This window comes from Rhea pennata, chromosome 3 (genome assembly GCF_028389875.1).
Source record: "Rhea pennata isolate bPtePen1 chromosome 3, bPtePen1.pri, whole genome shotgun sequence".
NCBI classification, from domain to species: domain Eukaryota; kingdom Metazoa; phylum Chordata; class Aves; order Rheiformes; family Rheidae; genus Rhea; species Rhea pennata.
Window position 1 is genome coordinate 74,157,652 of NC_084665.1, and position 19,773 is coordinate 74,177,424.

Genomic DNA, 19,773 nt, shown 5'->3' on the forward strand with positions numbered 1-19,773 from the left:
GTAGGTTTGAGATCCTAGCAGTGGGGTAAAGTGGGTGCGCTAGAAGAGCGTCATGGAGAACCTTGTACGCTATTTCCCCGTCTTGTGCTCAGTTTGTTTAGTCTAGGCTGTTTGCTCCCTGGAAGAGTGTGTATTTACAGGGAGCTGTTGAAAAGTAGACGGGGAGGATAATACAGGGCACAGAGTTTGCAGGTTCTTCAGGACTTTGCTCTGAAAGTCTATTTCAGATAATCAAACTATTAAATGAACTTTCAAAGAATGACTTGGATTGAAGAGGCCTATAAGGTCTTATTTTCTGTATTATGTCTTCTGATTAGAACTTGGATATTACCCTTCCTTGAGGATGGAGTGGGGAGGGGTCTGCTATCACTTTAGATTGGGTGCTATTTGACTTACTGTTGGGTTTTAATGAGTCTGTTTGTAGTATCTTGTTGCTTTTTTTTCCTTCATGTAGACAGTTTACTTTGTAATGGTGTTCTGATATGCAGACTCACCATTAGACAGCAAGATAAAATAAAAATAATGATGTAGATGCACCATGAAAGAGTAAAAAGTTCAGACTCCTGGAATGTGTCACTGTGGTGTACTTCTTAAAAAAGGTAGTTGCTGTCAGGACTTTAGTAGGCTAAGAGAAAGCTTCTTGAAGGGATCTGTTGCAAGTATGATCTGTTGGAGTGTCTAAAATAGGAAAACAGTCTTTGCTTTTGAGCCTGTTCCAATTTAAATCTGTGTTCTTGCTTGAGACGTTCCCATTTTAAAGGTAGGGGCCGCTGATAGCGAAAGCCCAGGAAAGCAAAGGGAGCAAGACTGATCTGCCCTGTTCCAGCTCTCTTCTCCATGCCTTTATGCGTGGGACAGCCGTAACAGGCGCGTGTTCCTAGTGATGGTGCCGTGGGAGGCTCCTGCAATGTGCAGCCAGCTGTCTGTATGTCACAGGAGAGCGAGAGGGAGGCCTGAGCAAGAGACCTTCCTGGAGCCCAGAGCGTGGAGCAGCGCAACTTGAGTATTTCCATGGAGCGCTAGATGGGATCTAGCAGTCCTGTGCTAGGCCAAAGCTAATAAACTTGGCTGCATTTGTGCTGATTTGTGTGTAGCTACTTGCCTGTACCGATACTTGTCTCTTTGGGCCTACCAGGTAAAGAATCAGGCTTTGTGAGTTGATTTGGAAATACTGTGGTGCCCTAGATGCAAATGTGCCCAGAAATAGTGTTCGCAGAATAAAAGCATGGTTGAAGTTGGAAGGCGCCTCTGGAGGTCATCTGGTCCAAGCTCCACTGCTCAAGCGGGGTCACCTAGCAGGTTGTCCAGGACCATATCCAGTGGGGTTTTGAATGTCCCCAAGGATGGAGACTCCACAACCTCTCTGGGCAACCTGTTCCAATGTTGAACCACCCTCACTGTAAAGAAGGTGTCCCCTTTATGTTCAGATGGGGTGTGCTGTGTTTCAATTTGTGCCTGTTGCCTCCTGTCCCCGTTCCTGTTGTGCTGGCAAGTCCTTCTGAACCTAAGCTTCAGCACTGTGCTTGCAGCTTGGTGTGTCTGCAAGCTGTGTGCATATAGGTGTACAACTGAGAATGAATTACAGTAGGGTGTTCTGTCATGCTCTGTATTTCTTCAACTCACACTACTTGCAGAGATTCTGATGGGGATGAGTCTCTGCCCCCTCAGTATGTTTTTTTTTTTTTTTTTTTTTTTTTTTGTAGGACTAGTTGCACATAGTGTTACCTATTCTGGGATATTTTGTAACAGGCACAATCTGGAACATGTGAAATTTCAGTTAGATAAAAGGAAAATGTGTTTACAAATGCTGGAACAAGCTGCCCAGAGAGGTTGTAAAATCTCTATCCCTGAGTACGTCCGAGACTCAGTGGGATGTGGCCCTGAGCAACCTGCTCTAATTAGACCTGCTTTGAGCAAGGGTAGAACTAGCTGACCTCTGGAGGTCCCTCCCAACCTAGATTATTCTAGGTTATTTTCAGCTTTTATTGCCCCAAAGTTTCACCACAATCAAAAATATCCCTCCCTTTTTGGAGGCACTTTATAGGTAGCTGTAGGTCAGTTTAGGCAAGTAGTGAATGTCTGTCTAACCAACAGGTCTGACTTTGACACTTAATACTGTGTTGATTTAGTATGCTGTAGCGGTAGTATTATCTGCTGCATAAATATTAAATGCCATAAGGGCTGAAATGTCAACAAAGAAGCGTATTGGATGAAGAACACAATAAAAAGTGAATGAAACAAAATTGCTCTTCTATAAAAGTATTTAAGTGTCTTCTAAATCAGAACTGTCTCTGACTTAGGAAATTTGGGCTCCTATAAGTCAACTTCTGCTGGAATAGCTAGACCCAGCTTGAACAGTATGAAGTGGAGCTGCTGGAGAAAATACAGATATTTGGGGGGGGATGGGGTGGATCGTTTTGCCCTTCAAAGCAGTTAGAATGTTTAGTGAAAGAGTTGTTGGGTGGTAGGAGCGGAAGAAACATCCCTATTTCCCACTAACCGTATGTGAAACTACCACGTTTCAGTACCTCAGGTGCTGACACAGAGGGTGGTATGAAGAACGGTGTTCCCTTGGGCGCGTTGGCCGGGCCCTCTTACCAGGTGGGACTGATGAGCCGCAGACAGTGGCATTCTTGTCTGGTTTCTTTGGTTTCATCTTTTGCTACCTGACCCTTAGACCTGAAACTACTTCATGGGATGATTAGGAATGAGGGTGCCCATGCAAGAGGCTTTGGAGAGGAAAAGTAAAAAGCGCAAGGAAGAAAATACAGAACACTGCGCAAGGAAGGATGGCTGGAATGGAAGGAAGGTGAAGGAGCGATAGATGCTGAAGGCTGTGGGAAAAGGCAGGAAAGTGCGTTACAGAAAAGAAGCGTGGTAACTACAAGAGGGAATGAGACAAATGAGAGATAGTATGGCAGATGCATACTTAAAGCCTCCAGCAACCCACCTACAGAAAGTAGTGTGTCTTAAATGTCATGTTATAATTAAATAGTGCATACAGTAAAGAAGTATCTGTTGTATTCCTCAATTTGGAAGAAGCTCAAAGAGGAGCTGTTCTCACTCTGGCTGGCTGATCTAGTGATTTAGCTGCTAAATGGTGTGTGTGTGTATTACATTTATTTTATATATTTATAATATTTTTTATATGTGTGTGTGTGTGTTGCACAAATTTTTTTTTTAATCCTCTTCTGAACTACTTAGTTTAATGGGAAACAAAATTAACTGAAATTAGCAATGAACTGCTGCTGTTGTGGTGGCAAATTCTGTTATTTTGGATGGGCGCTGCTGAAAATGTTTTTTTTTTTTTAAAAAAAAAAGTCCACACGTAGCATAAGAGAAGACTGTATGTGAACTGATACTTCTTCATGAGTCACTTCCTGTTGAAAGTATTACGCAAAGATAATGGCTAGAGGGAATGTGTGTATGTGATTATTTATAAAATCAAATGCAGGCTATATATTTCTTTTTTTTTTAACGTGGCTCCCTGGAATGAAGCACAAACGTGGCAGTCAATATTCTGCCTTTAAATAATGCTCAGATTTGTATATTGGTTGTAGAATAATTTTCATAGTTCTCTGGAGTTGCAATCTGCGTGCTTTCATTTGTTCTTTGATTATAAAATAGGCAACATTTTCAAAAAATCCTTGAATGGCAGAACTATTTGCTAATCTGAATTTAGAACTGAATCTTTTAACTGTTATTAAAAAAAAAAATCAAAATAACCAAAATGAAACAAACCGCTAGACTTATAGATGTCTTACGAATACAGCTTGTGTGCAGGCAGTATGTCTTGCTTGAGTTAGTAGTCCATTTTTTGATAACATTGGTATCTGAAGTTATTCACTGATTTTCAGTGTCATCAAAAAATTTTTTTTCTGTTAACCGTTTCATTGATGGTTTATTTTGTCTAGACTGTGTACTACTCATGTCATTTGAAATGACTCTTTATTTTTTCAATAGCAAAATCTTCTACTAGTTTCTGTTCCTAAAACTCCTTCACCTCTGTCTGTAGACATATGCTTCCAAAGCAAAATCTTGCTGTGGGTTGAGAATCACTTCTAAGATAGGAAAAGTATGATAAGTAAATTGGTAAAATCAGTGCAAGAATGGTTTAAGGTTCATGTTTTTAAATAATAAAATGGACTTACTGGAATTTGTTGAGAAATTTCCACTTAACGGATAATTCTAACTAGAAACTCTAAAATGTTGGTGCAGAGTCTGACTTGAGCCTGAACGAGGAAGCAGAGCTCTGTTTTCAACTTGGCCAGTATTTTGTTATTGACTTCTGTACTGTACCAATAATGATGGACTTCTGACTTCCTTCTTTACAGGCTCAGATTATTCCTCAGTGGCATGGTTACCTGGTACTGAATCCCTCTGGCAGTCCACAAGCGTTTCAACAAGCAGTCAAAGCAATCCTGTCAGAAGACACAGTATAGCTTCCGACAGCGGGGACACTGGGATTGGTACCTCCTGTTCGGATAGTGTGGAAGGTGAGTTGACGTTGTTAGAGTTCAGATGTTTCTGGGAGAGAAACAATCTAAAACATTTTAAAGGTGTATTTCTTAAAATATTGATGTTTTTCCAAAGCTGTTGAGAGCATGCAGTTATGTTTTTCCTAATTGGATCAAGTCATTGTTTTGGTAAGGGATAATTAATTTTCTTCCTGTGAGTTGTGTTCATTGACTTGCATCTCTGCCTCAAAGCTTTTACTGGTGTTACATCCTTTGATAATTAGAAGAGGTGCCAGATTTGTATGGAGGATTAGTATTTCTTGCTAAAGCTCTTTGATAAGCAGTTGGGGAAAAGTAGAAAAACTGAGAGTTGATAAAAGGACAAAGCTTTCTGGTATTTGTTGTGTGTATCAGCAAAGAAAGCTTACTCATGCAGCTGTGAGGAAAATGGAAGATGTTGTCTTCTCATTTCTTAGTCACTTCTGCTGAGAAATATGTTTACATTTTGTTGCATGGCATTTGGCAGATAGTCAAAGATCTTTAATGTAAATAAATATTGTCTAAGGATTACCAAAACTCATTTTGGGCAAAGTGACGACTGCTTAAAGTTGTTCTTGTTAGGGAGGGGTATGGCCTCTGTGGTAGTGGTGTTTCCATAATATTGCTATCCCCTTTATAGTTGTGGTAATAATTAAGCATGAATGAGGAGGAGACTAGAATAATAGGACTCCAAATTGTCTTCCTTTCCTAGCCTAACTTCCCAGTAAGTTTTTTTTTTTTTTTTTTTTTTTTTTTTCCCCTCTCTCCAAGAGCGAGATAACAAAAGTTGGACTGTAATAGGCTTTTCTCCAGGACCTATCCGTACTTGGTAATTGTAGCTACACAGGATTCTTTTCGCAAAAATTAGGAAGAACAGATTTTTAAGAGTGGATTAAGGGACCCTGAATCAGTATAAGAGATGAAAACGTCTACAGGAAGCCTGAGAATTACAAAGATAGATCTGAGTCTGTCAGAGTTAGTCTGTTAGTCTCCTGTGCACATACGGGAATCCTTTCTACCTAGTTGCCTTGAATCTGACATTTGGAAAGTACATCTGGAGGAGAGCCCGCACAGCTTGCTTTCAGCTTACTTTTGCCAAAGTTTTAAAAATGAAAGAAATATTTAATTCAATTTTTTTGATGTAAAACTGAAACGTAAAATGTTACTCAATGGGAAGCCTTATTACTCTATCTCTTCCACCCCCCCCCTCCCAAAAAAAAAAAAAAAAGTGGAGTAAAATGCTCCCATGGACACTATATGTATACTTACAAGCTGACTTGCCTAAGTGTTGTAGAATAGGGTCCTCCCCCCTCCCCCTGAGGGCTTGCCTATTTGAGGGGTGGGAGGAAGGAGAGGAAATGAAATAGCACCTCTTTGTCAGATGTTTCTGTAACTAACAATAGTTGTTCTGTTCCCCTCTTTAATGGGGGGCAGGATGGGACTGATACAGTAACTCTCAAACCACATTTGTTAGTCATATGTAACCAGTTAACTTATAGGTCTATTTGCATGTTTTTAATAGTGTTCTTACAAGCAGCTTTTGAAGTTCCTCACCAGAAAATAAAAAAAGAGGGGAAAATTTGCTACATCTTGTACACTAATTTTGTGCACCTGGGAGTACTTTGACTATAAGCAATGTTACTGTACCCTTAATCATCAGTTTCCTGCTGCCAGGTTTAAACAACCTGTGATGCTAGAAAAGAAAACCTTAAAGAAAAGGAGGGAAACATAAATGTAAAATGCAAGTTAATGGAAGGAGCGTATGACAAATTTGGAAATTAAATGTACATACTTCAGTACAAAGTACAGTTGTCTAAGATACCTACTTGTTGGCATCTCTCAAGCCTCCCACCACCATCTCCCAGCTCCAAAATATTGTGATTTCTGTGGGGTTGCCAGGCCAGACTTTTAATTGCAGACTTGATGCTGGCCATCTGCTCTCTGTGTGTTGCTTGGGAAGGAGCCTTTGGGGATTTTGCAGAGAGGAATTTTTTTCACAAGTCAGCAGATCATTACAATTTTTAGCAATGCTCAGAGAATGAAATGTGGCCTTGCTATTTCCTTTCTACTGAGCCTGCTAAAAATCAAAAGCTGAATTTCAAAGTTAACATTAAACTATTTTAACATTGTAAACTGCAGCTTAGTTCAGTTGTGCAGATGTGTAGTTATTAGGAAATACAGTGGTACAGCATATGGAAATCAAATAAATTTTAAGTCTGTTTTCACTGTTTTTCCTTGTATGTTAAATATTCCTCTAAATTCATCTCATAATCCATACCTTATTTCAGGAGCATTCCTTCTGTGAAACTGTAGTAGTGCCAGGTGGCTTGTGTGTTGTGCTTAAAATCTCTGTGGTTTGGAGGGGAGATGGGTTTTGACAAAGCCAATAAGAAATCTTCTGCATTAAAACATATTTCCTTGGTTGTCTGAATGATTTGTGCAAAGGTAGGAAAATTAGGAAATGAAATGACTAGTTGAATTTCGTTGTTGAAGTTGAGCAATGTTGGTGAGAGCTGGGGGAGGGGAGATGCAGATGCCGAGGGAAGTTTAAAAAGCATAGATGTTGGAATGTTAATTTGAGTAGAACAGGTCTTAAATTCCTAACTCAATGCCGCCTTAATTTAAGGATTCATATAAAAAGGCATTTTTATTTTTGTGTAAAGTACTGTTAATGTATTTTGGTTTTGTTCTTTTCAGTAACTGTTTCTGGATACAGGTAGCTTCTGAGCAAGATAAAAATAATTACAGTGCTCTATATGGAACAGGAGGAAGAGATTTTGGTACAGTCTTTCCAGGTACTTTCCTTTTTAAACTTCCCTTTACTTGTTAATCAACTTTAATATTACCATTTTTACACAAGTCTGACTGAATAATTCAATCCTGGGCAGTGATTGCAGTGGATCTTTAGAAAAATCTCCCCCCCCCCCTTTTTTTTTTTAATAAAAGAAATGTAATGTAGAGCCCTGTGAAACTGGAAACTTCCTTGCACTTCTAGAAGAAGAGGTTGTGTTCAGGAAGAATCATGTGTATGTACATTTAATTTCCAAATCTGTCATACGCTCCAGCAACTATCATTGAAGACTATCAGAAGTGTCTTTGTTTTCTGCTTTCCTTTTCTCTGGCAATTCTGAAATAAGCAGACACAAAATTTATAGCCTATGTTTAATAGGGACAAAAGATACACCACAGTGTAGCCATCAGCTGCTTGATGTTGGGAGGTTATCTTTGGATGTAGACTCTCTCCTGAACTGAAGGCATGGCCAAAAGATTATCATTACTTTTTCAGAACTGAAGCTAAAAGAAGAAACAAGGCTAGTAGGAGGTAGATGGCAGAAAAAAAACCCTCTTTGGTGGAAGAAATGGAGGTCTGAAAATACTGTCACTTACAGGATCTTGTGTCTTATCTTTGTGCAACTTGAAACTTTTTCAAGTGGAAACAGATTTCAGAAAGTGCTGTAAAACTAGATAATTTAATTTTTTGATGTAGGAAACTTGGTGGTAAACTTCTGAATTACGACTCTTCTACTTTTCTGATCACTTAAAGTGCACGTTCCAAATTAAATTGCTTCTGTTACCTGTTAAAATGTGTATTTGGGGGAAAAAGTACGATACGGTGCGGAAATATACAACACATTCATGAAACATAAGTGTTTCTTAGCTCTAGCTGCATTAATAACACTTGCACTTCCAGTAGTAATCATTGTACACCTATACTAGGCTTCAGAACAGTCTGGATATAACCGCTCTTCTGTTACCATTTACATAAGAAGCTTGAAGCCTATAATTTTAAGCATTTTTCAGACTTTATTTTGGGCACCTAAGCTATGTCTCAGGGGCTCATTAGAAGTGGAAAGGGCTGTAAATTTCAGCAGAGCCCTTTCCTAGAACCAGTGTCTGACTTTGGCCTTTAAGACACAAGGGATATGTACTAGACTGATGTGGCAAGATACAGGGTTCAGTGTTCTGGCAAAAGACTTTTTTTTCCTGGCAGATAAATTTTTGCAGTAGAAAGATCCTTATAAATTATATCTCCTGCTCTTTTAGTAAATATGGTTCTTGGACTGCCATTTGTGGTTGCAAGTGAATAGACATGAAAATTTATATAACTTTGTGCTTTTCTTGAAGAGAGAGATCTGCTGCAGAAGGCAGAGCTGTCACTTTTTTGAGGATTTGGTATTCTGCTAGTTTGTTTTAACTTTTTAAACTAAGCCTCACAAAATGCTGATTGAAGAAAGTTGAGTAAGTGTGCCTGTTTTCATAGAGAAGACTGAATAAATGTGGCCTGTTAAACTAAGGAACAGTGTCCTAAATGGTTATATATAGAGGTTGCCTTTGGAAGGGGAATTTCACAAGTGATGGTTTGGGGAATATCATAGACTTGATGTAGCATGCTTGATATTTTGTTGCTGCTGCATTCTGCATAGACATGACTTCTCTGGAATATTTAAATGATAGAGTAGGAAATTGTTTTAGTGTTACAAGGCCCAGAGGAATCTCTTGTCTCATTTTGAGCTGAATTTGTTATCTTTTAAACTTATTAAAAAAATCTAATTAGTTCAATTTAATTGCAGTGCTTCTAGATGCACCGGGGAACGTGGTGCAGTCAGCTCTGAAGTTATTTTGTTTTGCTATTTCAAGCCTTCCTCCTCCAGCAGCTCCTCTGCATAATATTCCGCAATCTTTTTTTTTTAAGCAAATACCTAAAAGTTAGTAAGTTATGTTCAATAACTTAGTCAAAGATAGAGTTGAATTTCAGCAAACAAAATGTAATTATGAATAACTTTGAGGTGTTACTGCATTGTTCAGTTTTGGGCTAAAGAACCAAGGTGGGCGTGAGAACATACGTGGGCAAGTATTGCTGATTTTTGCTGTCTGTTTTAATGCAAGTCAGTATCATACAAGAGCACAAGGATCTTGGATTTTGAGAGCTGACGAGTGCCCTCTTTGCTTGTTGTCTTTTGGGTTTGATAATTTTGGAATGTGATGCATTTTTAGAAAAACTTCTGAATTTCTAGAGCTTGGCGAGTAGTGGCGTAAGTTTGGTAGAGTAGCTCCACTTTTTGGAGGGAAGCAAATAATGAAGTTGGAGCTGTTCTTGCTCGGGTTTCTTCCTCCTCGCTTGCCGAGTCTCGCGTTCTGCAGCAGTGTGCTGCCTGCTAAGAGCCAGGCTTGTTGCCTTACTGGGATGTTATCTATCCTGCCAATCAGAAATGCACGCTTTGCTGAAACCTACGTTAAACTTTCTTCCAGAAGAGATACCGTCATCCCTCGATAAAAGGAAAGAGTCTGTCTTTCTGAGGGAAACAAGTTTTTAATAGTCAAGGTTTTGACTGATTGTTTTGGGGGAGGGGAGCTGGTAGAGTTTGACCAAAATGTAAATATGGGTTATTTATTATAAAACATTATCAGGATTTAAAGGATAGGAAAAAATGATGCTAAGAAGTTTCCAGTAAAAAAGGATGTGAGGAAATTGCCTCAAATGACTGTAGTACTCTCTATGTGAACTTGTGTACTTTGAATTTGAAATGAGACTATACTAAAGGCACTCAGTGGTTCCTCATGTGAACGCATACTGCAAAGAGAAATAGGTACTGCTTTAACTTCATATTTCAGCTTCTTTCCTGATAGTTTCCCCATATGAACAAGCTCTTAGTATGCACATGCTCAGTGTGCCTCATATAAAAATTATGAGCAGGAATTTTTTTTCCTGATAGTGAGTGTATTTATGCCCATTAAACTTGATGAATTCTGCCTTTCATTTTTTTGTTAACATTAATACCTGATTTTTAAAATAACTATTCCTGTTTAATTTAATTGGAAATAACTTGATGAAAATAAAATGTGCTTACTTAGGATATGGCAGAATTTACCGTAATATGTACAAAAATTTGTTTCTATCATACATACTTTGGAAACTTATGCAGCTCTTTAAATATAATGAATGTGGTTCAGATGGTGAAGAAATATAAGGGTATGTGAGAAGCTAATGTGCTAAATATGGACCCTGTCCACACAACACATGTTGAAATGAAAATTGATTGTGCTCTTGAAAAAAAATGACTTTAATGCAGTCTTCAGACATTTAGAGTTGTCTTAAATAGCTGCATTAGAACAAGAAATGTGTGCATTTGATAATCTAAGCCTTGGCATAGCCATCAAATTAACTGTATGTAATCATGCAGCTGTCAGACAAGAAGGCTGTTGCTCTTAATCTATGCAGATAAGCATTTCCATTCTCGAGGGAGTTTTGGTGTCGTGTCATTCTCCCCTTCTTCCTTCCGCCCTGTAAAAGTCAATTCCTGTTTTAAGGGAATGAAATAAAATGGGACTTTTCCCTCATAAGGATGTCCTTTCTTCCTGCCTCCCTGTTCTCCTTCACTAATCTTTTACTTTTTTCTCAGAGTAAAGAGTAGAATGATTTAATATTTACTCATGCACAGTGCAGCTTCTGCTACTTAACGGTGGGTCTCTAAAACTAAATCTGTGTAAGCCTTAAAAACAGCAAACAGTTTCTGGGTAGGTGGTCACATGAAACACCAATTTAGACTTCACCTTGGCCAGCATTACTTCTCTAGGGGAGTTATTTTTAATAAGTTGTGTAATCCGTATCTCTTGCAGTGTGGTGTGTATCTGGTGTTCCGGTGGGAAAACTGGCTTTAAAGCTAAGCCGAGGAGGTTCATATCAAGCTCTTGTCAATATTTAGGTTAACGTTATGGGGCCTAGGTGCACTAAGCTAAGCATGAGAAATTTTATGGAGGACTTTGCACGTGTCCTTGTTACTGTTGTATCAAAAGAAAGCTCTTGCATGCATTTCTGTACCTTGAGATCTCCTGGAGCATAACAGGAATGAGATTAGAGATCAGTTTTGGAGAACTGCAAGAGGAAAATTTTCCTCCTTAAACTATCTGTGTATGAACACTGGAAGAACATTGTGTAACTACTCAGTTTCTAATGTATATATTTAAATAAATTCAAGCAGCATTTGCAGCCTTCTGTGAAAGAAAAAAAATACACCCACATGACTCCTTTTTAATCCAGTTACCACTATAAATGAAGTAGTGAAAGTACTGATAGACCACAGTCATTTGGGATGTAGGCAGTGAGTGGCTTAGCCTCCTGCTGAGCACGGAAAGAGCTGCTGGTGCTGACTGGCCTTGTGGCTCTTGACTTGGCAGAGAAGACTGGTTGTAGCCCCTGTAGAAAGGTTTGGGAAAAAAAACTTGTTTTTTAACAGCTTTACACCACCACCTAATTCTGGAGGACTTTTTCTTTGCTCTTGGTCTTCATTCGAAAGGTCTGTTGCTATCTTAGTGATTAGGCAGAGATGATATTCTTTTTCTTTTTTGTATAAAGTTAGTGTTTAATATTGCCTTTTATTTTAGCTCTGATTTCAGTGTAGTGATAATGATTTGTGTTTTTTTTTTTTTTTAAAAAAAAAAAACTTTGAAATAGAATGTAAATAAAAAATCCTACCTGTTAAAATCATTTTCAGAACCTCATTTGTGTTTCTCTGTGCTCAGGTGGACTTTTTAGATGGATTTCAGCAGCAATAAGGACAGTAGTGAACTAGAACAGTGCACTGAGCACCCTTGCATGAAGAGTGTTTACTCCCTTGATCTCACTTCCTTCTTTACCAGCTTCCTTCAGGCTAGGGGAAGTGTGTGTATATGAAAGAGAAGAATGTGCATGTTGAGCAGCAAAGGAAGAATGTGAGTAGCTACCCGAGGTTTTAGGTGGTATGAAGCAGTTCCGACTTGCAGTTGGGAGCAAATTGAAAGGAGGGAGGGGAAGAAAAACCCCCAAATTCTGGGCAGACAGGCAACCATCCTTTCAATTTGCAGTAACATCTCTAAAATGACGGCTGTAACAGCAGATTTGTGTGTTTTCAGACAAAATAGGTGAAGGTCCGTTACTTTTATGTGTTGGCTTTCTTTGAGACTAAACATCTAAAACATCTGTTTCATTTTTAAAGCAGTTATTTTTTACAACAATACTTTTATCTTTTGACCATCTTACAGAATCAAACTTTGAAGAATTTTTGATTTTTTTTTTTTCACATCAAATGCAAAGATGGTAAAAGAAATGTTTATTTTCTTTCTTTTTTTCTTTCCTCCTTTTAAAGGGCTGACATGGCAAACTTTTGCTGTGACAATAATTGCATATGTGTCAGCTGCAGTCGAGGAAGGCTGCATTGCAGAAGTGTAGTCAGCTGGGCAGAGGTCATTTCATTGCCACTGAAAGGGAGCAACTCTTCATTCTACAAAGTTTCTTTTAAATGTGCCCTTGCTAATATTCTTTTACATTATGTAGAGCTATCGACAGTCTTCTCATTTAGTTTAACTTCCTTCATAGTTCTTCAAGTTTTTAGGTGTTGTATTAAAATGTGGTATACATGTTGTTTCTTACTCATTCAGACTGGAAAGATCGCAAGAACATGTAATTTGAGATAAGCAGAGTTTGCAATAATCCAAGGAAGAGAGTAGATGATAGCCTAAAAGGATTTGTTAATTGAGAAGGAGAATCTTGGTTTATTCTATGTAACTAGTAATTTTATTTTAGGTATTGCTACAGTAATAAGATGCTCTCTTTAAAAAAGGTTTTTTTCTCCCTTTAAATGTAGATATTAGTTTTCAGGAGTATTGTAGTCCTGAGAAAGTATGCAATAAATGAGATGTCATCTTCCCTTTGCGAAAAGGAAGTTGCAAGTGAGACTGCAATCACCTGTGAGCCATGGCGTTTAATTTTTCTGCTCTGTAGTTTTTATGTTTCCAGGGGATTTTTAAAACCCCTAGAGCTGATGGTTGTATTCTGTCACTGTCACATTGTTTGTAGTCTCACGTTGTTCGTAAGGGTTGCTTTTAGTTTAGCCTGGCCATAGCTGGAATGCGTGACTCTTTCACAGCCTCATCCTGCAGGATCGGAGTGCTACCATGAAACTTCACTTCAGGTTTGGAGAACTTGAGGAATGGTGTCTTGTCTTCAGTTACACTTGCCTATAGGTAGTAGCTAATTTGTCCAAGTGCATCATGATGACACAGACCTCCAGCTCTGAAAGAGAGCATGTCTAACAGGAAAATGATGCCTCCTAGTTCAAAGCACTACTATATTTTCAACTAAAATACAAAAAGGTAAAAATACTATCAGTACTATGTCATTAATTAATTGTAAATGGAAGTATTTGATACTGAAGAAAATTGAACAATAATGGGGTGCTAAAGGGAATTGGTTCATTATTGGAGAAAACACTTTCCATTGGTATTGTTAGTTTAAGTGGATTGAGTTTCTTGGTCTGATGGCTCATAAGTTTATTTCCCCCAGCCCCCTGCAGTAGTAAATTTCTCCTTGCACCACATCTCCAAGAAGTTTTTTAATTCAAAATCTAGTTGTGTTTAAAGAAGAATCAGTATGAATAAATCAGGAGAACAGAGACTCCCAAGATGATGTTTCTGCATTTGAAATTTAGCTTTAAAGCAGTGTACAAAAGATAATGTAAACACTATGTTTTAAAATATCTGAAGGAGAAGAAAAAGTCAGTACAAAGTCTTCGATATAGAAAATGTGGAGACAAGCCTTTCTTGTCCACGTTTTCCTAACTCCGGATGAACTCTTTATTGCATTCATTGGGTGGCACCAAGTGACCTGTTTGGAACATTAGCAATTGGTGTATATGGGTTTAGAACTGGGTTGAATTGAACTTTTTGCTTAAGATGTGTTTCCTTGTTTCATTGTTAAGAACTAAACAGTATCAGCAGTGTTCATACTGCTTAAAAAAGGAGAAGGGGGGAGGCAGTGCAAAACTGGAGGCTCTTTGTTGCTTCCTGACAGCCAGATGCTCAGGGAAATACGGCAATAACTAATCTTTTGATTTGGGGTGAGAGTTGGGACCCTTGTCCTCTTCTCCCTGTTTCACTTGAAAGAGGCTCTTCTCACCTCTGTAACCTCATAAAAAAAGAGCAAAAGGAATGGTGCTGCAGACACAAGGCATCTGAATATGCTTGAGGTTTAAGGCAGTTGCTAAGAAAATGGAAGGTTATATTTTTTTTAATTAAAAATCTGTTTTGTGGCTTGATCACTTAGCAGTATTACTGGGAAAAAATAATATTTAAGCTTTGAAAGAGTGAATCTGAAAGGCAAATATTTTTATTTTGATAGTCTTCTGTGCGATCTCTTTGAACTCCTCAGTTTTCTGCTTGTGATGCTTTTTTTTTTTTTTCTTAAAATTCAGTTTCAGGTTAGGTCTCTTTTGGCTGGATATAGATCCTCTGCATGCTTTTGTTAGGAGTGAAATCTGCTTGGAACGTGGAAGTTTAGATTCATCCTGTAGACAGCAGAACACACCCTGGCCCTTGTGAGAAAAAACTTTGTTTCTTTTTTCTTTTTCTTTTTTTTTTTAAAGAAAATTTTAAACAACCCACAAGCAAAAAACATACCTTTTACTGTGAAATCCTTAAATGCTTCCTCCCCTACCCCAACACTGTAAGCCAAATCCTCTGTGATGAAGTGACCATATGTAGGCTCTGTGAAGGTTTGTGGCTGGTTTATTTTAGGACCCTCTATTGATAATAAACCTCTTAAAGTATGTACTTACCTCTTGACTATTTCAAAATATTTGGAGAGAAAAAGCTTCCATTAAAGGTGGTTTTCTACTGCAATTTTATGCTTTTGTGCTGTAGTTATCCTGTGTAATTGGTTGAAAATCTTGCATGTCATTTTGCTTATGAAAACAAAACTTATGTAATGCATAGCTTTTTAGTGAATATTCAGGGTTGTTTTTCTGCAGAAAGCCACTTGGAGGCAACTGTATCCAAAAATGTTAGTTGTGAAGACCTAATGACTGTCTTTGTGTGTGTGTGTATATATATTGTTTTTGTTTCTGATCTTGGTAGCTAATAGAGATTTTTAAAAAGAAAATAAGGGAATTTAGATGTGTATGTAAGAATAAAATTATGTATTACTTTTTAGAGGGGGGAAAAAGTTGCCTGTCAAGAAAAAATGCTGTGTGTTTATTCCTTCTACTGGAAAGACTTTATTTGTAGACAGAAGTTAGCTGTGCAGCTTTTTCTAGGTTTCTTTTAATAAGCATGAGAAAGAAAATAACATTTTTCATATAGAAGATATGTTAGCACTTGGCTCAGTGAAGAAAGCAGTAGGATTTTTGTTTATTTTTCTTTAAATCTCACAAAGAATTGATAGGCACTTTTAAGGTTAATTTTATATACTGGTGTGATACCATTATGTGGGTAGCGCTGAGATCAAAGATGGTGTTAGGGGTCTGATTCTGTTTCAGTCAGATTAGTAGGAACCCGAGTGCTCCTGTAAAGGGTATAGGAGTAATTTTCTAATTTTAGATATATTTCTTTGTTTAGTGTATGTATAGTACTCCCATGATGTTCAAGAATTGTACCCTCTCCTGTGCACTGTAGTCCCTGCTGCTGCTGCACTTAACTCTTGAAATAGAAAAGCCAATAACAATAAAATATGCTTGCCAGATGCTTATTTGTTGCACTTATGGATTACAGATGCATAAACTTATCTTTCTGAATGTTACTGTTTCACTACGACAATATTTTTCTTGTTCTTCTAGATGACTGGATCTTTTTTGGATTTCTCTTCCCCCCCCCCCTTCTTTGGCCAAAATTTTGCATTGACCATGTTTTTTAGCAAGTCTAGATGTTATTAAACTGAATTTAAGTACTTAAAATTTTTTATTTTTTTAATCCCCTCCCCCCTCCTCCATAATGGATCTTGCAGTGAAGAACATTGCAGGCCTCCCTGTGTTTGAATTGCTACTCTTAAGTATACAAGTGTAGGGAGTGTGTGTGTGGTTTTCTTTCTTTTTTTAAAAATTCTTGTTGTGGATCTGTGAATCTTAAGACTAAACATCCTGTATAAGTTTCTTAAATCCTGCAGACTATGATAAAAGGTTAGTGACATGTCCTTTTGTATTGGGGTTTAGCCTGTCACTGTCAAATGCTGAAAGTAGCTTGTATATTCAAAAATAGAACATTCTTTTAGACTAACTTAAATGATGGCCTTTATATAAAAAGTGATGTGAGTTGCATGTAAAACGAGAGTTTCGGTCTCCCCGTCCATGAGTTTTAGTGCAGGAGCACCTAGAGATTCCAGACAGGCTTATATTTATTGTTTTTAGCTTATGTACAAATGCTGAAAATAAGACACTTTAGCTGGATGAAAGACCTGTTTGGAATAAGCTTTTCCTTGAGAAGTGACACTACTAAAAATATTCCTTTCATTCTCACTACACGAGCTATCTTTATGCAGTCAGTTTTTTGCTATTGACAGCGATGACAAGATTTTAATTCCAACTAGCTTGACTCAAAATGAATTAAAAATACCTTCAGAGTACCTAAGAAGGAACAGAGTGTGATTCACAGGGGTGAAAAAATCATTAGTTGTAGGTCTGCACAAGTGTTGGAGAAAGCTTAGTGGCCAGAAATCTATTGAAGAATAGACTATTAAGAGACAATTAATTATTAAGAGTTCAAATAACGTGTGATTGTTTTTGTTTTGGCAGCAATAAACTAAAAACTGGCAAGTCTGTCTTAGAACTACTTAATAAAAGGAGCATGCTGGTAAAAGATTGACTATTATAGCATGGTGATACTTTTATTTAACTGTTTTGTATTAACCTGATGCTTAAAAGTGGTACTTTAAAAATTATCATTACACATACGTTTGCCATAGTAATAAGTAAGTGCATGCTACTGGTTTGTGTTTTTAGCTGACTTTCGTAGCCTAAAATTAACTTGAATAGATAATAAACTGTAAATTAAGTTCTGTAAACTCCATGTAACTTTCTGCTTTTACATATTCAAAAGTGTTGTTGATCTAGATTATAATTTTTTTCCATTTGGGGGGAGAGCTTTCAAAAAAAAATTAAAATACAAATAATGTTATTAACATAAAGTAAAGATTGGCCCCTCAAAAAGGTACTTATGCTTATGTGCATCTGATCTCAGAGATGTAGGAAGGACCAGTCTTGAAAGAGAAGCAGGTAGAAGCTTTGAATGTAGGTTCGTAGGAAACCTCGCCTCTCAAGTTTGAGACTTTCACCGTACATTTGTTCTGTTGGTTGGCACTGCTTGTGCAAGAAAAACCTCTTTTTTCCTTGTGTAGACTAGGAGAAAAATAATCATGAATAGGGAAAAAAAAATCCTCATGAATGAAACAATAGCAGTTTTTGTGGAGGCTGCTTGGGTTGTTAATGCTTTCTCTGTCCAATATAGCTACTAGAAAACTTGTTAGTGAAGCGATTCATGGCTTCTCTAGAGCTGGAAGTTACTTGCCCTCTGACATACAGTCTGAACTTGATCATCTTTTTACCTTAGCTCCCCTTTCAGTTCCCGTTGGCTCTGCCAGCTTCAGTCTTCTCCTAAAAGCCAAATCTGTTCAACCCACAATGCTGAAGAAGAATAGGGAAGGAGGGAAAAAAGGCGACCTGAAGTAGTCCACAAGATAGACATGCTTTGCACACTCGGACCTTTCTGGGAAACCTGCCTCACTGCAGCAAATGCTCACGTTATCTTGTCCTTCGTGCTTAGGGGGCTAGGCTAGAGGAATTCTGTACCGCGTGCTCAGCTGGATTAGCTTCACTTGCAATTCACAGTTGACACAACTGCCCCAGCTGGAACTGTTTTTTTTCTTAACGGTGGTGAAAGTCTGACCAGCAGCAGCCTATCTGTTCTGTAGTCTTAGACATGGCATAACCTCTCAGGATACTAATGGCTCAATTCTCCATGTAAAACTGGTCTTCAGAAACATTTTTTGGCTTAAAAAGAGCAATATGTGGTATAAATAAGAGAAAGAACAGACCTTGATTTAGAGATGTAGGATTTCTGCTCTTAAAATACCTTCATGACAGTGTTACAGTACTAGAGTGCTTACTTTGGTCTTGTTTCCATTGGTAAAATGAGGACTGTTTGAGAGAGTTTTTTTTGTTTTTCTAAATGTAGAGGCTAGTCTCAACAAGCGATATGCAGATGCAGTGTATATCTGTTTTACTGAATGAATAGCCAGAGCTGTAGGTTTTGTGTGTACTTGTGGATTTCTGATTACTTTTTGAATGGAATTTGAGGTGGAATATTTTTGAAGGAATTGAGGAACGTGAAGAATCTGGAGGCTCTTAAACATGTTTTTGGAGTTTGAAAGTTTTGAGAATAGGTATGAATATATATCTCTAGTTATGGCTAAATTTAGTCTGGTAGATTTAAAACTCTGTGCTGTGCCAAGAGGCTGTTCTTATTTACAGTGCTCCCCTGGGAGCAGCATACCTTTAATTTACTGTAGCAGTTGAAAAACATTAATTAAATTGTTACTTACCTGAGCAGGTATTGTTTCAGCTGTTGAGGTATTGGACTTGGTGGAAAGGAGAATGTGATGGGGTTCTGTATTTCATAAGCCATCTGTCAGACTTTGGGAAGCATAGATTTTATTTCTGAAACATTGATCTATGACACTGGTTAAGTCGCTTCATTTCTCTCATGTGCTTCTATGGGTAGCTTCATGAATGTGCATTGTATGAGAGAATTTGTGTGCACATATATACATAATATACTATATTATGTTTATTTTTTTCTAAGATTATTGGCCTACAAAAGCAAAAGTACCAACTAAAAGCTAAAAATAAAGTACAGAAGCACAAGATAACAACTATTTTAGCTTTTTGTTAAGGAACTATTCTTGCATTCAATATTTACAACTATGTTATTGGCACAGTTTTGGTGTTTTCATTGATCTATCATTTCAATATTGTACTTGTGCCTAAACTGTCTACAGATGCCAGCCCAAGCTGTGAAGGGGAATTTAGCAGCAGTCAATTTTAGAAGTATTTTATGGAATGTGAAACATGTTAGTTTTGGTTTATCAAAAAATCTTCGTGTCAATCTCTTTTAAAGCTGAAGTGCATTAATAACCTATCACTTGAGTGGTGATGTAAAGATCTGAATGTAGCTTCTAAAATTGCTACCCTTTGCAGAGTTTCAGATTTCACCCGGGTAGCTTGGATGGCGGCTGAATGCCATTACAATTTGCTATGTTAGGGATTTACTGGTACTGTTAGGTAACGCTGGGAAAACACATTAGATACTGCATAGCGCAGAATGGCTCTCTGTATTTCTCTGGGGTGAGAGAGGACTTCCATTATTAATATCATTAAAACAGGCTAAATTATTTGCGGGGGAGGTGTTTGTTGTAAGCAGCCAATTCAGAACTTCTGAATTAGGGGTTATGGAGCTGACTTTGTTACTTTATTTCAGA

The 19,773-nt window shown here is 37.8% G+C and overlaps 1 protein-coding gene across 1 annotated transcript in view; it reads left to right on the forward strand.

Annotated features, from left to right (window-relative positions):
- Nucleotides 1-19,773, forward strand: part of CEP85L (centrosomal protein 85 like) — a 118,010-nt gene that overhangs the window by 13,409 nt on the left and 84,828 nt on the right. Inside the window, exon 2 of the mRNA XM_062572620.1 lies at nucleotides 4,335-4,496. Within this exon, the coding sequence (XP_062428604.1) occupies nucleotides 4,335-4,496 (162 nt within the window). The remainder of the gene's footprint in view (nucleotides 1-4,334; nucleotides 4,497-19,773) is intronic.